Source organism: Dermacentor andersoni, chromosome 5 (genome assembly GCF_023375885.2).
Source record: "Dermacentor andersoni chromosome 5, qqDerAnde1_hic_scaffold, whole genome shotgun sequence".
In the NCBI taxonomy this organism is placed as follows: domain Eukaryota; kingdom Metazoa; phylum Arthropoda; class Arachnida; order Ixodida; family Ixodidae; genus Dermacentor; species Dermacentor andersoni.
The window spans coordinates 52,937,056-52,956,487 of record NC_092818.1 but is presented as its reverse complement, the minus strand read 5'-3'; the positions used below and the strand labels follow the sequence as shown (position 1 = coordinate 52,956,487).

The 19,432-nt window shown below is 45.2% G+C and overlaps 2 protein-coding genes across 6 annotated transcripts in view; both read right to left on the bottom strand.

Annotated features, from left to right (window-relative positions):
• The window catches only part of LOC126530342 (angiotensin-converting enzyme-like), a 77,714-nt gene extending 66,048 nt beyond the window's left edge, over window positions 1-11,666 (bottom strand). The window contains exons 1-5 of one of the 5 annotated variants that reach the window (XM_055070285.2): window positions 11,397-11,666; window positions 8,469-8,714; window positions 3,261-3,419; window positions 1,321-1,429; window positions 1,061-1,204 (exon numbers count right to left, since the gene is read on the bottom strand). In XM_055070285.2, the coding sequence (XP_054926260.1) occupies window positions 1,061-1,204; window positions 1,321-1,429; window positions 3,261-3,419; window positions 8,469-8,693 (637 nt within the window). In that variant the 5' untranslated portion in view covers window positions 8,694-8,714; window positions 11,397-11,666. Of the gene's footprint in view, window positions 1-1,060; window positions 1,205-1,320; window positions 1,430-3,212; window positions 3,420-8,468; window positions 8,715-11,396 lie in introns of those variants that run through there. The other 4 variants (XM_055070283.2, XM_055070284.2, XM_055070282.2 and 1 more) reach the window with 4 other exon arrangements.
• Window positions 1-19,432, bottom strand: part of LOC129384671 (angiotensin-converting enzyme-like) — a 223,014-nt gene that overhangs the window by 191,460 nt on the left and 12,122 nt on the right. The gene's annotated exons all lie outside the window — the stretch shown is intronic.

The following is a 19,432-nucleotide window of genomic DNA, read 5'->3' as shown; positions in this document are numbered from 1 at the left end:
CGTTCATAGGAGGTCACTTTTGTTTGCTTGAAAAACGAATAACATTGCCTACACTGAGCGGCTTGTCGTATCTAATTGGCCGACAAGAGGCGAGGTGAACGCTCAAGTGGAGAGGGATTCGACGGGGCCGAGCCAGTGCACTGAAAGTCGATAACCGGATTAAGAGGGTGGTGCCGGCGTCTACGACTGGTCGGCTTTCCCTTACTTAGCTCGGCGGCGGCATGCAACGGAAGCTCAAGAATGATGCTAAAACGGACCTTCAGCAAAGAAGAGTTGGCAGAATGAGGAGGTAAACGTGCCGAAAGTGCTCGAAAACGTTACCCTGCCACGCAAGAAGTTTTATTACACGCAAATACACCCATGCTCTCCGGCACGTGCGAGTAGCCAGCGTCTCAGCGATCGGCGGCAGCCATCTTCTATTCCTTTCGGAACGGGGCAGCCTGCGGCTATTCCGGAGAAAATTCAGTTTTGTTCGACATATTAATGCATCATTGTCGCGTACACGTCACTTTGACGCGGTGAGTTCTTGCGGTTTTGTGACATCGCGTGACAGGCAGGTTAAGTGGGTGCAGCCCAAAACTTTTTACCAATAGCCGAGGGCTAATGGCGAAAAGGGGTCGAATCAGAAATTACTGTTTTTCTTTTTTCTGTCAAATCATGCATAATCAGTGTGTACACATCATATCAGATGGGGAGGTATCGCGGTTTTCGTGACATCGCGTGACAGGCAGGAGAAGTGGGGGTGGTCGAAAAAAGTTTCTGACCAATCGTGGAGGGCTGATAGCAGAATTGGAATAGAAAAGTTTGGAATAGTTTTACGTTATAGCGCCCAGAAACCAGTGCATGAATCAGAGGAGGACGGAACGTCAGATATGCGAACACGCGGCACGTTATTTTCGGTCAGCGTTCGGGAAACATTTCCAGCCCTCTATAGACCACATCGTGAAACGTGCCGTTCAGTAGTGACAGCGGGCACATTGTTAGAGAAGGCGGCCGACGAACGAGTAACTGTTATTGCAAAACGAGAAGCTTTGTGAAGCGTATGTGCGTTTAACGTTACCGTTGAGTTTCGCTGCTTCGTTCAGGAGCCGGACGTATCGGGTGAATTTCTCTTTCACGGGCCTTCCTGACGCTCTACGCCACTCGCTCCACACGTGAAGCAATTCATCGTAGTTTCTGGAGGAAGCCAGTATGTCCTTGATCTCTGAGGCGACCACAACGAAAAAGTGAAAATTAAAATCACGCGATACGCAACCTTAAAGTCTACAGACGCATATAGAGCACGTTTCGCAATTGTGGCGAAATAGCGGATGCGTTTACCTTTGTCTAGCGTGAGGGTGCAGTCATCAGGATTGCGGGATTTTCGTGAAAATGGACAAATTTTTGCTGACGCATGGTTGCCTTGCATGTCGCTGATTATTTCCAAGAACTGGATGGGGGTCGTTGAAGCAAAGACACAAATGTATAATCGAAGTCTTCGTTATGTTTCACTTCGGCAAAAGAAAGCAAGCTGCGCCAGGACCATTAAAGTTTTTTTTTCGGACATCGGGACTCATGAGCCTCCTTTATAGTAGCCCTCTGTTTGCCCTTGAATTACATAAACAACTGCATTATTGCCCGCTTTTCGAGTGGTTGTCATTTTTGTGACAATTCCTCGCACTTTCTTCATGCGAATATTGAAGACTGGGCGCATTGGTACGGCAGAGTACATGTTGCATTGCGCAACTCAATATATAGTACAATTTCTTTTTCTCTTTCGTCATTCCATTGCATCAAGCCATGCCGCCGTTGTCGCCGGAACCTATTTATTATTATTATTATTATTATTATTATTATTATTATTATTATTATTATTATTATTATTATTATTAGTTTCCATAACACCAACCTGAGTTTTAAGCCCCATGAACGTAGGTTACAGCTCGAAAATGAGAGCAATGAACAAGCAACGCAAATCGAAAAAAACAACGTACTCAAGAAAAACAAAGGTGTTTTCTGTGCAAGGCATAAAACATAAACAACCCATTTTGCATACCTGTCTCATACCAGTGCCCTGCCTAGCTTATATTTTCTGTTTTTGTTGTTTCAAGAGACTCGCACGCTACAGATATCAGGACACGGAGAAAGCAAAAAAAAAAAGATAACTACATTTAAGCTACAAACCCATCTCCTAAAGCTGTAAATTTACACGCCTTTGCTTGTTTCCGTTTTTGCCGTATTTTGTTTCACTTTACGCATTTGATTCTTCACGCGGCAGTTCATTATGAAACGCCCACTCAGGCATTATTTCCGTTTCATGTCAGACGCGTTGTAAAACTTATGTTGAAAATTATCATCAGCCCACAATCTCCGAGTCGGTTCAGCCTGCCACAATCCCTACTAAACCCACAGAGGACCTCGTCATTATCATCATAGCCATGATTATCAGCATCTTTTATGTTCGTCGTAGCGCTAAGACCTATTCCAACGGTACCAATTTACCAGCTTCTTGCGTCAGCCGATTTATTCTTTATGCATGCGAATTTCCTCTCGCTTTAGCTTTATCACATAAAGGGTCGGTGCACAAAAATAAATTCAGACTCACCATATCTTGATCTTTAACGATGCGGTAAATCCTAATTATAATATTGAACACATGTCATGATGTTAAATGATATGGTTCCAAATGTCATCTCAAAAGAACCAAATAACGATCCACGCACTGTCGAAAGCCTAACGGTATAGGATTTTCAATGGCCGCTTTTGGTGCTCTTGTCAAATGGAATAAAAGTTTAAAATGGGGGAAGCGCAAAACTACTGAATATGTAACTATTATTAAGTCCTTAATCCTTAAAAATAAATAAATAAATAAACAGATCCAAATGCAAAACATCAAAATTAACTGCTTACAGTAATTATTCCTCAATCTAATGGAACTTCTAAAGATATACCGATACATAGTTCATGTATATTAGCGTGACCTGGTACCTTTAATGTCCAAGTTAATTGAATATTGACAATTTCTTTCACAGACTAACCTTGAAATATTGATGTATTTATTTACGAACTGGAATGTCACTTCTAATTCAACGTGAACGCATTTGTATTTTTGCACGTTGCTTCCATTATTGACTACGTCTGGTTTGTGTTCAAACCAAACATTATTTCACGGAACTGCATAGCTGACCCTGAGCATGGGTGAACCAGAAGAAAAAGAAACTGTTCGTATTTACCTGTCATACTTAGCGAAAGCAAAATTTGCTACGAGGAAAAATGTTTACTTCGTTCTGCTTCTCTTGAGGTAGGATAGCCGTGTCAATAACTGAGAGCAGCTTGAACACCCTCCTGGTCATAGGATCCTTGAATGAAGTCCACCTAAACTGAGTGATGTTCCTCCACAACTCCTTCTTCAGCTCACTTGACTTGAGACTCTGATCCACCTGTAAGTGTGGTGGGTTAGAATGGCGCTGCTCCCAATCGCTTTTTTACTGCGTCAGTGTGCTTTCTGGTAATGGTTCGCGAGTATTCAAGATTTCAATGGACGGAGAAATACATCGCCATCGTTGTCGTCGTCATCATAATCATCACTCTAGTTCATGTCCATGGGAGGACTCCCCTGCTCCAGATGACACAAGTTTCAGATTCATTTTGAGCTAAACAAACAACTTCAGCAGCCAAGAACGACGTCATGATAGTTCATCTATGCATTTTTCATCATTATTACCTGCCTAATCTATGTCCGCTGCAGGAAAGATGCTTCTCTAGCGTTCTTGATTGCCTTTGTTGTGCATCAGCTAACTACATTAAATGCCTGCACATTTCCTGGTCTTATTCCGCCACGTAATCGCGTGGCACCCAGCCAGTTTTACACTGGCTAACCTCCCTGCCTTTGCCTCTCTCCTCCTTTTCCCCCATCTCCTCCTATACTTTATATGGCCTACCGAACTGGACTTCTTAAGAGGAGGCTTTAGCTCGGAATCTCCTATTTAATACATTGGAAAGGAGGATATTTCTTTTTCACAAACCAGTGCACTGATATTGATTAGCTTTGTTGCATTTAAAACAAAAGTTAAATTTTTATCGCTGTAGAAAGAAGTGCTTCTTATTGATATGGTCAATATTCTTTTAGAAGTACTCTTGAATATCGCAAAATTTGAGTAAACTCAACTATCAACACAATCTTCAAACTGCGACTGATAATACACCATAATGTCGCCAATATTTGTATATAATTATTTACTAATAATATACTAATTAGATAACAATAATTATTATTTATTTGTGGATTTACAGGGTACAAATATTGGCTTGACTAAGCCAACAAATGGCCCGTGGGGCAGTCTCCGGCAGCAAGGGACAAGTAATAAAATACACCACTGTCGGTCCACATCCCCACCAAAAAAACTGGACTAGGCAGGAAGAAATTGAAAAAAAAAAAATATGGTTGCTCAGTGGCTATGGTGTTAGGCTGCTGAGCACGAGGTCGCGGGATCGAATCCCGGCCACGGCGGCCGCATTTCGATGGGGGCGAAATGCGAAAACACCCGTGTACTTAGATTTAGGTGCACGTTAAAGAACCCCAGGTGGTCGAAATTTCCGGAGTCCCCCACTACGGCGTGCCTCATAATCAGAAAGTGGTTTTGGCACGTAAAACCCCATAATTTTAAAGCATGCAAATAAAAGATAACCAGACTTCACGTCTTTCCGATTGCCTAAAAAGAAGACACTCACTGGGAGGTCATTCCGAACACTTGGAACATAGAAAGCACGAACACATTCCCCATATCTAGTCCGCACCCTGGGCAAAATGAAATGATCTCGTGGATGCAATGTTCGAGCAGGGACATATGGGAGGCGAAATTCGTTATTCCAATGGCACGCGAGAATAACACTTTCTTTAAATAAGGACCTAAATGAAGACGTACGTGAGCAAGAAGAGAGACTATAATTTGCTGCAACTGGTACACCATACATCATGGCACGCATTATAGGTTTTAGTGAGTAATCAACCTTATTGCGCCACAAGACTGAACAAAAGCAAGAAGAACAGATCCGATTGCGCGGCACACTGTATGCTAATGCATGAGCAATCATTTTCCTTATATACATTTTTATAACTTTGGCAATATCCTTTGATAGAGTGCAGAAGACACGCCATTTTGCGCAGCCGTTCACAAACGTTAGCTAAATGACTGTCCCAAGAGATGCTGGGATCGAAATCAGCATTCAGATATTTGACACTTGAAAGGTATGGAATAAGAAGGCAGGCGCCATTATTACACTGAGGAGAATGAAGAAACAAATGGATGATGACAGGAATACGTTTCCGGGGAGTGTGAAAACCTACGAGTTTAGTGTTACTTTAATTGATAGAAAGTAAGTTGTTACAGTAGCAACTCATGACATTTACAGCCTCAGTTTGTAATTCGGTCACGGCTTGATCAAAATTGGCATGACGAGATACTATAACCGTGTCACCAGCGTGCTGAAAAACTCGGCAATGAAGAATGGATTGAGTGAAATCAGCAACATATATATTAAATAAAAGCGATCGTAAAATCGATCCTTTAGGAACTCCACTGGACAACTGTGTGGGCCTACTTTTAATATTTTCGATTAGTACAACTTGAGCTCGACCACACAAATAATTCTTAAGGAAAGATAGAAAAGGCCCTCAGAATCCACAGCGCTGAAGTTTACAAAGTAAAACATCATGGGTCACACAATTAAAAGCTTGTAATACGTTCAACAATAATGCGCAAGCAAATTCGTTGTTTTCTAGAGCATCATTAAGGAAATCAGTTAGTTCATCTAACGCCAACTTACTGCCGTGCCCGGAGGTAAATACATATTGGTTGGGCGATAGAAGGTTATCTGCATCAATGAAGCGTCGCATTACATGAAATATATGCTTTTCAAGTATCAGAGCAATGCAGGAAAGTATTGAAATATATCTATAGCTTCTGACAGTATGAACCTGTGCGCTTTGGAAAAGGGGAACTACAAGAGTTTTCTGGAGTCGTTGGTGGCATGATTTGTGTTGCTACACTGTCGTTTGTGATTGCTAAAAGAACACTCTTCAGGACTTCAATGTTTCTGCGAATAACGTCCGCTGACAAACTGTCTAATCCCAATAATTTGCACTGTTTGAAGTTGAATATGATATAACGAATGTCATATTCAGTGAATTCTGGCAGAAAGGCAGACTCAGCCACCGTTTGCGCCACAAGATAACTGTAGACGAATCAAGATTTGGGCCAGTTGAACCTCTTGAAGGGGCAGCGCAAGGCGACGAAGAGAAAAGACAAAAGTATTTTGTCTTCGTCGTCTTGCGTTACCCCTTGAAGATTTACAAGGTAACGGGCCGTATTACCAGTCCACTTAGTTGTTGCAGTAGACGAGAAAAAGAATGATTAAATTGGCCCGTTGGGAGGCTAGAGGGAGGTCGAAAATTTTTAGCAGAAGTTTCATGCACGCCTTTAGGGAGACGACCCCTTAATTCATGCACCGCTTTGAACTGTACCGCCAGTTTTGAGTAGGACATATCGCAAAACTTTCGTAAACAATATAAGGATATCAAGCAAGTTTTGAATTAATTTACGAAATTTGTTCCCTTTCAGTGCTGTAACGGATGCAGTTCGCTGAACTGTGATAGCTTTCTGCTGCTAAGGTACGCATTTGTGCTTCAATTTTTCGAAACATACGAACTTTTGGGGGATTTTTGTTGAACGATATTAATGGCCTAAAAAAGAATTTTGCTTCCTAATGCCACTATAATCTAACTTCCTATCTAAAAGGCAACAAATTTCATCCCAATCAGTCTAGGGGTTGTATTGGAAAAGTACTTCTGTATTGTACATCTATTTCAATAGGTGCCATCGGAGTTTGCCTCTAGCTAAAGCCTCCTCCTGAATCCCAGTCAGCATATAAGCTGTGCCTATTTGCGCTCTCCTGAATATTGCTGTCTTCCTGTCTGTTTTGATTACGCCTGTCATTTTCCATGCCGCCGTTCATTGCGACGCCATTAGCGTCTAAAATTTCTTTGTTATGCTACAAGTTCCAGCCCCTACCTTGGAAACGGTAGAATGTACTTATTGAGATAACAGTTCATGCCATTCTAATCTTAGTTCGGTATGTTGTACATTCGTTGCGTGCAAACATGCGATTGTGGTTGAACACGAGGACAAGCTGCGTTTGTCGGAGCCTGCATAATCCACGTAGTGGCGAGTGTACGTATTGGTCAGCCCACTAATATACACCAGCTAAAGAACCTTTTCATCCTGCAACAAATATTTGCATGAACGAGCATGCTTCGCATGAAATACACTGTTGCTTTTCAGAAAGGCTGCTGAGCGAGATGGCGCAGCTAGTTTTTCGTTAGGTGGATGTTAACAATTTACCGTGTGGCTTAACGAATAATTGCTCGGTGTTAGTGTAGGTTATTATCATTATCTATGCTTGGTCGGGCCCTCCTGCAATTCATCATGTTTGCATCACTAATGTTTGTGTGCTGTGTTCTATAGTTATATTTTGCTCCTTTTCTTTGTGGTAAATAGTAATAGCCGTTAGTTTCAGCCTGACATTACTATTTAGCTGACTGATCATCTGCACGCGCATGGTCGTGCGCAGTTTATTTTAAATTCTAATGACAGCCCAGAGTCCCTTGACGTTTCAATTGTGCCTCTCTTTTGCAATGTTCTGTGCACTAGAGCTCAAGTTGATTGACATGTAACTTCGTATTCAGCTAAACAGCATTACATGTCTTAAAATTAAAAAAAAAAATAGGTCAGTTCATTTTTTCACGTCTATACTGTTTTACGTTTCAAAACATCTAAATGCTTTGTACTCACTTATCTGGATGCAGTCTTCTTTTAACATTCTTGAGAAATATTATGATACGTGCATTGAGACAGTCGAACATACACCTGATACAGTAGGGACATAAACTTGTTGCTTCTCCCAAATATGATGGTGGACGCCAGGCGTAGACCTCTTCGTTGGAAATAACGACAGCCTGTCGAGCCCGTCGACGCAGGCCTAGATTCAACTTCTTCAATAGGTATTGCCATTGTGCGATTAAAAGACAACAAAAAAGAAGACACACACAGTGCTCTGTGTGTGTCCTTGTCTGCCTTATTTTGTCCTGTCTTTTACTTGCACTACGGGAATACCTATTCAAGATGCGTTGCCAGCAAGCCCCCAATGCAACCCTCGTGAACCTAGATTCAAGCCTGTGAACGGGTCCTTCGGACACAATTGGGCATATGATCGTATCTACACTCGCTATCCTGTGCATCACTTCTCATTCCCTTATTTTTTCTCCTCTTCCCCTTCCCTTCGACCGCAGTAGCAGGCTAGAGGACTATTACCTCAGGCCATGACCTCTCTGCGTTTTCTCAATTAATTCTCCTTTCTCCCAAAAAGTGAAATGTGACTCAAAATTTTCTTTATTCCCTCGCCCCCGCTTTTCTTCACATCTGCACACTCACTCTTTTCATGTCGTTCTCGTCGTTGATGTCCGTCTCGTAGTTCCATTCGGCAACATTATCGTTGTAGCAAATGTCGTTCAAAATGGCGTCGACCTCATCGAGATATGCTTTTGCTCGGTCTTCGTCTTGCACGGTGCCTTCGGCCGGTTGCCTCGGAGTACAACGTGCGGCTGTGTATCGCTCAAGAAACAGTAGCACGCCAAACGTGAATCTGGCCGTTTGCATACTGTCTCAGGTCCAAGCGTTCTGTGAACCAAAGTGTGTTGAACGAAGTCAGTTTTCATCTGATTAGCGTTCTTCGGTAACTTTGCCCACATTGCGGTATGCCTCTAACCACTTCCATCCATTGACGCAAAATGTCTACTAGCTTGGGCCACCAGGTTTGTGCTGGATACTGTCTTGTCTAGCAGACAACATGGACCTCTGGGTATGCGCCCGAATAGACTACTTGCTGCTGGATGGCAGCTGTCTAACATGCAGCCAGCAGCAAGTTAGACAACTTTGCGACTGTGTATATATGTACAGAACAATAAAGGATAGCCCGTCGAGCTCTTTAATTAACTACCTTCACTTGTTCATATGCCAGCTTTGTCTCTGTCTCATTACTTTCATCATCATAACGATCAAAATGATCATCCTAGCATATAAAACACACCATTCTCCATCCTATGAAATACTTCTAATCGTATTATGTCGCCATTCGCCTCAACATGATGGACGCGGCGCCAATTTTTGCTGAACGAGTTGAAGCGATATTGCTCAGCGTATTTTCCGATCTCTCACTGGCAATTTTTTGTCACCACAAGGTACAAAAAAATGACACAAGTAGCACGTGGAACGCATGCGCAGGAGAATGATAATGAAATATTGATAAACTGAAAGGCGGGACCAGCCATATAAAAAAAAAAGATGTGCCACTCGAGCGCACGCATAACCATGACTCGATGGCGCAGTATCTTTATTCTTTTGATATGAAATGCCCGAAGAGATCGATTCACGAGGCTAACACCCCGAGTAGCCGTATGAATAACGTAGTAGAGGAAGCCTCCGGGTTAACTTCAATCGTATGGAGATGCTTAACGTGCAACTGAACCTGAATGCACGACTTTTCTTGCATTCCATCCCCTCGGAATCCTGGAATCAGTTTCGCATCCCGGAACCGAATTCCTCCAGCCTCTTGCTCAGCAGCAGTAGGTCATCGCCACTAAGTCACCATGTCGGGTGAAACTCCGATTATTGAGGCAAATCAGTTTTTATTTATTTATTTATTCATTTATTTGTTTGTTTGTTTGTTTGTTTGTTTGTTTATTTATTTATTTTCTTGCTTGCAGTGCCCAATGGTGGGCATTAAAGCAAGGGTGGGGGGCAAGGACAATGCACCTGTACAATACAGTATGTATCATGATATTACACCCAAAGTTAGCATATCACAAACCATGAATGGAGAAAGAGAGTCACACTAACCTATCAAAAGTAAACAGTGTTATCTACAGTAAGCAAATAAACAGTTCAATAATAAACAATAGATTCCCAAATAGAAATGGCATTGCTGTGATAATTTCATAGGGCAATTCATTTCACTCGCGCACTGTATCGTCAGTTCTGCGAAAATGCGCAAGATGGGGGAAAATTTATGAAAGAAAAAAAGTGGCAACCCACCTAAAGACAGTCATGCCGTTCTGCCAACGCTAAATAGCTGGCTGTGGCGTATATAGAGGCTTCCATCTTAATTGATACTCGACGACCTGATATAAGTACATGCGTTGAATGACCTCCAATATACTTGTATGCCTATAAAAAATGATTGATTTCTCTTCAAAGTGCGGGGAAAGATGTCAAGTATGAAAGTCCTCAGAGTAATGGCACCACAACCTACTATGGGAGATGGACCAAGTTGCTGTAGTGATAGTGCTCGTCCTTGTCTTTCTTGTGCGTGTCTGCTCGCTTTAGTTTTCTTTTTTTTTGGCGCTAAATTCACTTTAATAATGACCCTTAACCCTCTGGAAAAGAAACAGACTAGAGATGTCTTATCGACGTCACCTGCATCGTCTGCTGCAAGATATTCGGGCACTGATTTCGGAATGCTTATCACTCGTGGGAGCTTTCTGCCATTAGCTGACTGCCTTCGGTAGTATTATCTATGGCACCACGACAGGTGCATAATCTCGCGAACAGATGACGCTTGCTAATAGGAGCCCTGCTTATTAGCTTACGTTGCCCTTCTAAAGTGTGCTGAGGATTGCGCGGCGTAAATGAGAAACGCAGCGATGTTTCGTCATTGATACAATGTAGTATATGATCCAATTTCAGGCATACCAAAATTATTTTTGCCAGAACATTCTATCAGAGGTGCAATACGAAATTTTTTGCAAGCATTGGCTGGAGTTCAAGCTGCTATGCACATTGTATTGTCCACTCAAATTACCTTTACAACATACCCCACAGAAAAATCCTGTATTTAATAAGAAATACAAGACAAAGTTATTCGTATAGGATGCTGTTATGAACGCGCGTACTGATAATAATCAGTGTAGTTTCACGACGGTAAATTTCAGCATCCTGTATGAATTACGACCACTATACCTTTTTTTTTTGGTAGCGTAACTTAGGGAGCTTTTCTTTTCTTTGGGAGGGGAGAGAGGAGGCGGAAAATGCACACACTACACTACACTAAAATTACCTTATCAAATTTTACATAAAGTTATGACCATTAGGCTTTTTTTCGCGCTATTGCTACACTACTAAGAAGTTTCATTTATGTCACTTTACTTCAATTATAGACCAGCGTATCCATTGCATGGCATGTTCAACATTTCCCAGACAGCTACTTTACTGTTTCAAACTTTAATAACCCTAATCAGGAAAGAAACGGTCAAAAGCAGTTAGAATTGACACTGGTATGAAACGTAAGACGTTGCGTATACTTACCTACGCAGCTGACCAGTTGCGTGGGGTCGAGGAAACTTTCAGGACGACATACGGATATGTGCCGTGAGCGGGGATATAGCGAAGGCTCCGCGCGTTACTCGTGGAGACACCTGCTGCCGTATGCGACCGGCAGGCCACTGCGGCGTGAGTTTACGATCATACCCGATCCCGCGTGACCACCTCGTTCCCACGAAATGTTCTCGTATGGCTCCTTTATTGCGCACCCTGCGTCGGACCGTTTAAGCGCGAAACCCACAAACTCCGCGCGCCGCTGGTTGCGTTTACGATAACAAAAGTGGGATATCGTCCATGCACCCACCGACTGGGACGCCGAAGAGCGGCAGTGACGAAGCGCGTTGGCGTAACCTGGGGAGATATTCCGTAAGAGCTCACCTAGTGGACATGCCCATTTCGTCTGCTACTGAAGTGCAGGGCTGGGCGCCTCGCTGCTGCGGATGCGCAGCCCAGCCCAGGCGATCAGAACTTCAACAGCAGACGAAATGGACCTGTCCACTCGGTGGACTCTTACAGAATACCTCCTCTGGTGTCATGACATGGGATCGTACAAGAAGTTATTCGACTTTTCAATTGTGCTTTCTTCCACGCCGTCAGCCGACGCCCTGAGGCGCGATACCCAGGGCCGGATTAAGAAAAATGGGGGCGCTGGGCTAATGCGCATGCAGGTCCCCTTTCCCTATACTGACCCCCCCCCCCCCCTGTCACCTGCTACGCTACTGGAAATCTGCCATGTTTCATTTTATTTCCACCAAATTAAAAAGAACAAAGTGCGATCAACGGCATTATTATTATTGTTATTATTATCAGGAAAACAACAAAACTTGCTTGAAACGCGTGCTGTTGTAAACACCAACACATATGTTCACTTTGTGATTAATCTGCATTCTGTTTTCAGCAAAAGCTAGGATTTAAGGAAAGGTTTAGTGCACTCAAGACGAACAAGACCGTAGAAAAGACAACATAGCCCAGATGTCGATCCTTCTGAGGCTAGGCTTTGTTTGCATCACTAAGTTTAATCCCATGAGCAGACGCATGGTTGTATCTAAAACATTCTTTATTAAAATTCAAGCATCAGAATGCAGTAATCGTTACAGACGTTACTCTATAAATATGCAATAGATATATACAATACGTAAGGCAATACAAACATCATAAGATGCACTAGAATACAGATGAAAATTACCAGCTGTAATTACAAAGCATTATTTGAAAATGTTTTCATTAATGGTAGGACAAGCAAGGACCACACCAAATAAACGTGGCACTATCAAAAACAACAAAAAACAGTTCTTTATAAGCATGCTAAATATCACAAGAAGAACAAATAAGGGATGAACAACGAAGATTTGCATATCTTGAATTGCACTACTCAGCGTTTCATTGGCAACGTGGAGGCTGGGAGGCGACACAACGAACTTATTGGAACTATTAATGTATAGCGCAAACAGTCCTCTTTTAAAATGGCATCTTTCACGCCTTCGCTATGGCTAAATCAGATATAGTCTGTTCGAAGGATAGATCGCGAAGAAGGACATGATATTCAATGACATGATTCAATGGGCATGATAGCAAGCGAGTTCACCTTGTCATCAAGGAGGCTCTAATCAAGGCGATTTTTTATCAGCGACAACTTGGAAAACGATCGTTCGGTCTCACAGTTTGCCACGGGTATGCTTAAGTACATTCGCCAAGCAATAGAAAGATTCGGAAACACATCAATAAGATTTCTTTATTATTCCCAGGGGACTCGTGTCCTGGCACACAGAGTTGTGCAGACAGTTCGCAAACTGAGCGATTTCAGCGGAAAATGCTGGCTCCAAATCATTTTTGAACGTTTTCACCAGCTTCTCAGCCTGCTGTGCCAGAGAGGCCTCGCTCCCAACTTCTGTCAGCAGTTTTAAGAATCCGAACCTTTCACAGAGTTCAGTGTAGGCAGCCTTTCGCACTCGCAAAGCAGAGCCTAGACTGTCAAGTACAACATTTTAGGTCTCTACGATAAACCTTTTTCTACGTTGTAGCGCACTATCGCTTTTTCCGTAAGGGTGCTTGCTCAAAACGATGCGTTTGCCCTCATCCTGATAACATTGATTGGTACTTAGTGTGCTTGCTCTCTCTTCGAAGGAATCAAAGACGGGTCGCAAAGAATTAACAAAGCCTTCTAGAGAGCTCAGCAGGTCTACAGCAGTTGAAATGTCTAGGCCGGGTTTCTGAAGTGCTACGCTCGTTTTGTTAAAGCGCTCCAAAATTTCACTGTCTCTAGTTCTGTCATTTTTTTGAAGAGAGACTGCGCTTCATTCCTAGTGTCACCGTTTTCTTCCTCGTTCTTTGATATAGCTTCAAGGCAACACAAGACTGCATTGAAATTTTTCAGAATGGCCTTACATGATTCAGCGTGTCTTGACCACCTGGTCTCAGAGAGAATTTTCAAAACAAGCTGCTGGCCAGTTCCGCCCATGCTGTCCAAAAGATACCTCCATCGCTTAGGTGAGGCAGCAAAAAAACACATACAGTCTCTGAATTACAGTGAAAAATATGACGGCCTCAATGCAACTGTCAACGCTCCACGTGCCAACTAAGTTCAGTGAATGACCAGCACACGGGACGTACACTGCCAATTCGTTCAGGTGTTTGATTTGAGCTTGCAGTCCTTTGTATTTTCCTGAAATATTACTCGCATTATCATAAGCTTGGCCCCTACAATCATCAATTGAGATGCCATTAGTCTTCAAGAGGGACATCACGGTATCGAAAAGATACAAGCCGGTATGCGACTCAATTGGAACAAATCAAAGAAAGCGTTCGTACACTTTCTCATTTAAATAGTATCGTAAAACAACTGACAGCTGATCAACGTGAGCAAGGTCTGGACAGGAATCAACAATTAAAGAGAAGTATTTTGCGCCTTTCACTTCATCAACGAGACGTTCTTTGACAGCCTTTGCCATAGGCTCGATAAATTCATCACAAATGGTTTTTGACAGATACGATGGGTGACCTTTTCCTTTGTTCCCGTAGCGTTTGATGTGCTCCTCTAGAAAGGGATCAAACTTGGCAATGGCCTCAAGCACTCCCATATAATCGCCATTTCTCGGTGAACCAAAAATCTCCTCACTGTTCCTAAACGCTAGGTTGCGCTCAGCTAGAAGCTTAACTACAACGACTATGCGCTTCAACACCTCTGTCCAGTAAGTGGCCTACGTGACAAAATGCTTAACCAGCTCCTTGTGAATTGTGCTGCTCGAGATAGAGCGGGCGAGCCATGCTGCCACGTAGTTCTGGTGCTCGACGCTATTTTCATGTGCGCAAACCCTTTCTTCTGCTCTTTTCCAATCAGAAAAGCCGTGCGCGGTGAAAGCACTGGGGTTCCTTGAAATCGGAAATAGTTTGCACATGAAACAATCAACGGAACCTTTGGAATTCGAGTACATTAACCATTGTCGCTCGTACGCCTCCCTATTTACAGCCTTTCGCACGAAAAGATGAGGTGACATATAGCGTTTCTGTTTTGTATTGCCTTTCGGAAGACGGAAGATTTTCTGCCCGATTTCGAAAATGCAATGGCCCGTTCTCAAGGCATACACTCCGAAAGATGTCAGTAATAACGTCCGGCCACTTAGCAGGGTCACTTCGGAGACTCTCGCAACGTATTTCTTGCTGCGGGTGTGTCTGTACTTCTCCGTTACCGCAATGAGAAGCCGTCTCATTCGTCCTCTCGAGGCACACTTTGTGGGTGGGAACATGATTATTTGAAGCCAAACTAACAGGAAACAAGTGAGTGGGTTCTTAGGGTGTTGTTTCCTGGCGCTCGTCAGTAGAAGGAGGCTCATCGGGGAGGTTTGGCACCTGTTGATCAGTAGAAGTAGGAATTGGGCGTGGCGGACTGGACGCCTGGAGCTCTGTGGCAGGGGCTCGGCCGAATAGCATAGAGGTTGCTGACTCAGGAACAGGACAGGGCTCGGTTAGCGTAGGTTGCTCACAAATATGGGCGAACGAGGTTGGCACCGTTTTCACAGGATCCAGACAACCAAGATGAGTCAAGTCTTGCTTCTTGCCAGGAAACCATGGTGATGGAGTTGGCAAATCCTCCACTGGACAGACGGACTGACAGAAAACCACGAAAACTCTTCCAAGCAAACGCACCTCGCTTCGTAAGAAAGAGGGCCCCGCCGGGTGGCGCGGGATTCCTGTTTTTGCAGCTCGACAAGCTCTCCCCAAATGATCAGGCTAAACGTATGCTGTTACATTAGGCGGGGGGCCCTGTCTGCTCGTTCTTGTTTTCTCGCTTCATACATGTCGCTCGAAGTTCCGTTGCCCATGGTTCCGCATACTAAGCAGGTTAGAATAAATGGGCCCCCTTCTCCTACTGTCCGAGGTGAGGCTCTGGGCTGCCCCCTTAGACCCCCCCCCCCCCCCCCCCTTAATCGAGCGCTGGCGATCCCTCTTGTTGTAAGGCGGTGCCAACGCCCTGGCCACAGTCGACGACATAACAATTGGCGACGAGGTAAAACAAGAACTTCTACTGCTGCGGCCACTGCTTCCGAACATTACCACTGCTACAATACTGCTGCTTCGGATTATGTGTCTGCAATGGGTGCCAGGTACTGCTGCTGCTGAGACACATCCCTGTTCTACTACTACTGCTGCGACGTGTCCATGTTGCTGCCCATACTGACTATGTGAAGCCCCCTGCTATATACTACTGCGACGACTTACACTGCAGACTTCAGATACTACTACGGAAATGCATCCCTGCTTTCTGCTACCACGTATTCGGACTTACAACGGCTCAGACGCTACCCGGGCGATAACCCTACTTTGAACGCTACTGCGGCGACGCGCCCACTACGTCCACGTGCCCCAGTTATGCCTCCTCTGCTGAGACACTGCTGCTGATACCCGGCCGTGTCGTTTGTATACTATTGTTTCGGACCACGGACGCTGGACGCTACAACGCATTTCATCAATGCTGATGTGGTCTTATACGCTGCCAAGGCACAGACCGCTCCGACTACCAAGGTCTAGGACATACCGTACTTACTCGAGTCTAACCACCCCCTTCTTTTCACGGTCGCGATGCCCAAAGTGAGGGGGGGGGGGGGGGGTGCTTAGATTCGAAAAGTCTAGAATGACCTCCCCCTCCCTATTTTCGCTGCGACATCCCGACGAGACGGGTGCGAGAAATAACATTTTATTTTTCAAATATTCAAAAGAAAGATCGGTGCAGACAATGAACCCACCGCTTGTGTAGGACGCTCATTCACTATCACCGCCACTCGAGTTTGTCGCACCGCTTGAACCGCTATCGGTATTCCACATCAGGTCGTCTTCCGTTCCGTCGAAGTTGTTTGTGATCGAGCACTTCTTAAATGATTTGGCCACAACGTCCACTTGGAACCTCTTCCACGCGACCGAAATCCACTTTGCGATGGTTGATCGGGACGATTTCTGCAGCTTTCCCGTCAGCGTATTCTTCCGGTCAGGGTTTCGCACCCACTCTTCGTACTCCGGAGGTTGGCTTTCAAGGGCTTCTTGAATGAAACGTCGAGGTGTTGCAGCACTGGCGTGACGCCACCCGGCATCACAACCAAGCCGCTATTGATGTTCCGAAGCTTTGTCTTTACCTCCGGGGTCAGATGGCCGCGAAACGCGTCCAACAGAAGCATCGACCGCGTGCCTGCAGGTCCGCCGAGCAATGATTCCCGAGTGAGCAAGCGTGTTTTGCGGCCTTGGCTACGCGCTCTTCCTATTCGCATGCAACCTTTTTTCCCAACTTTTTCGCGAAAATAGAGGGCGGTGCTTAGAATTGGGGGGTGCTTAGAATCGCGAAAATACGGTACCTCAGAGGTCTTACCTCAGAGCTCCAAGTTCGAGCTACAACCATGATTTCTGCAATTCATCATCATCACCATCATCATCATCAGCTTGGTTACACCCACTGCAGGGCAACGACCTCTCCCATACTTCTCCAACTACCCCGGTCATGTACTAATTGTGGCCATGTTGTCCCTGCAAACTTCTTAATCTCATCCGCCCACCTAACTTTCTGCCGCCCCCTGCTACGCTTCCCTTCCCTTGGTATCCAGTCCGTAACCCTTAATGACCATCGGTTATCTTCCCTCCTCATTACATGTCCTGCCCATGCCCATTTCTTTTTCTCGATTTCAATTAAGATGTCATTAACTCGCGTTTGTGTCCTCACCCAATCTGCTCATTTCTTATCCCTTAACGTTACACCTGTAATATGTGGATTTATTACGAGACACTAGGCGCAGACTAGTTGCACCAGCTGTACACAACGCTGATCGCGCGCACAGCAACACAAGAGCCGTCTTCTTCGTCCTCCTCTTCACTACAATGGCCCCCGGGAGAGAAGAGGAGACTTACGGCGTAGGTAGGATGAGGGGGTCGTAATACGGCTTAAGTCGGTTGACATGAACCTAGTCACGCCCGCGATGCTTAAGGTCTGGTGATGGTGTCACAGGTTCTACAACGTAGGTGACAGCGGAGGTACGGTCTATGACGCGGTAAGGGCCATCATAGCGTGCAAGAAGTTTAGTTGAAAGGCCAGGGCTATGAGATGGGACCCACAACCAAACAAGGGAACCAGTCGGAAAAAGTGGTGTAAGCGCGCCACTGTCATGCCGCAGCTTTTGACGACCTTGAGCAGCGGTCGTAAGGGTTCGCGCGCGCTGCCTACAGTCCTCGGCGTATTTGGCGGCTTCAGACAGATGCGTGCATTCGGAAGCGTCTGGTCGGTATGGGAGCAGTGTGTCCATAGTACACGAGGGCTCTCGTCCATACAGCAAAAAAAAAAATGACGAAAAGCCAGTGGTAGCTTGTGTGGCCGTTTTATAGGCATACGTGACGAACGGCGAAACAGTGTCCCAGTTACTGTGGTCCGAGGCGACGTACATAGTCAACATGTCACCGAGTGTGCGGTTGAACATGTGTGTCAAGCCGTTCTTTTGCGGGCGGTAAGCTGTACACTTGCGGAGAACGATGCTGCATGAAGCGAGAAGGGCTTGGATGACTTCGAACAAGAAGACACGTCCCCTGTCGCTGAGCAGTTCGCGTGGTGCGCCATGTCGAAGAACGAAGTTCCGCAAGATGAAGAACGCAACTTCACGCGCAGAGGCTGCCGGGAGTGCGGCAGTCTCGGCGTAGCGCGTCAAGTGGTCGACACCTACAATTATCCATCGGTTACCCGAGGAGCTGCAGGGAAGTGGCCCGTACAGGTCTATGCCGACGCGGTCGAAGGGCCGAGACTGGCAGGGCAGCGGCTGTAGCTCAGCAGGAGGGCGCTGTGGAATTTTACGTCGTTGGCGCGGCGTGCAAGCGCGTACGTACTGGCGGACGAAGTGATACATGCCGTGCCAGTAGAAACGCTGCCTTAGCCGAGTATACGTTTTCAGAACACCGGCGTGACCATTATGAGGAGCAGCATGAAAATAAGCGCATATGTCAGAACGCATGTGTCGTGGTATCACGAGGAGCCATTTGCGACCATCAGGCAAATAATTTCTGTGGTAAAGGACGTTGTCGCGTACCGCAAAGTGAGTGGCTTGGCGACGAAATGTTCGAGAAGAGCGTGTGGCGGATGGATCGTTGAGGAAATTCAGCATAGTTGAAAGCAGGGAATCCTTAGGCTGCTCGTCCGGCATATCAGCGAAGTTGAAGGCTGACATGGATGCGAAGAGCGGAGACACTGAAGCCACATCAGAAGGTAGCGGTGATCGGGAAAGCGCATCGGCGTCAGAGTGCTTTGTTCCCGATCGGTAAACAACGCGGATGTCATATTCTTTTAAGCGAAGTGCCCATCGGCCTAGGCAACCTGACGGATCCTTCAACGAGGACAGTCAGCAAAGGGAATGGGGGTCTGTGACAATGTCAAAAGGGCGACCATATAGGCATGGACGAAATTTGACGAGAGCCCAAATAACGGCCAAGCACTCCTTTTCTGTTACAGAGTAGTTGGCTTCTGCCTTCTTTAAAGTGCGGCTCGCATACGCCACGACGTA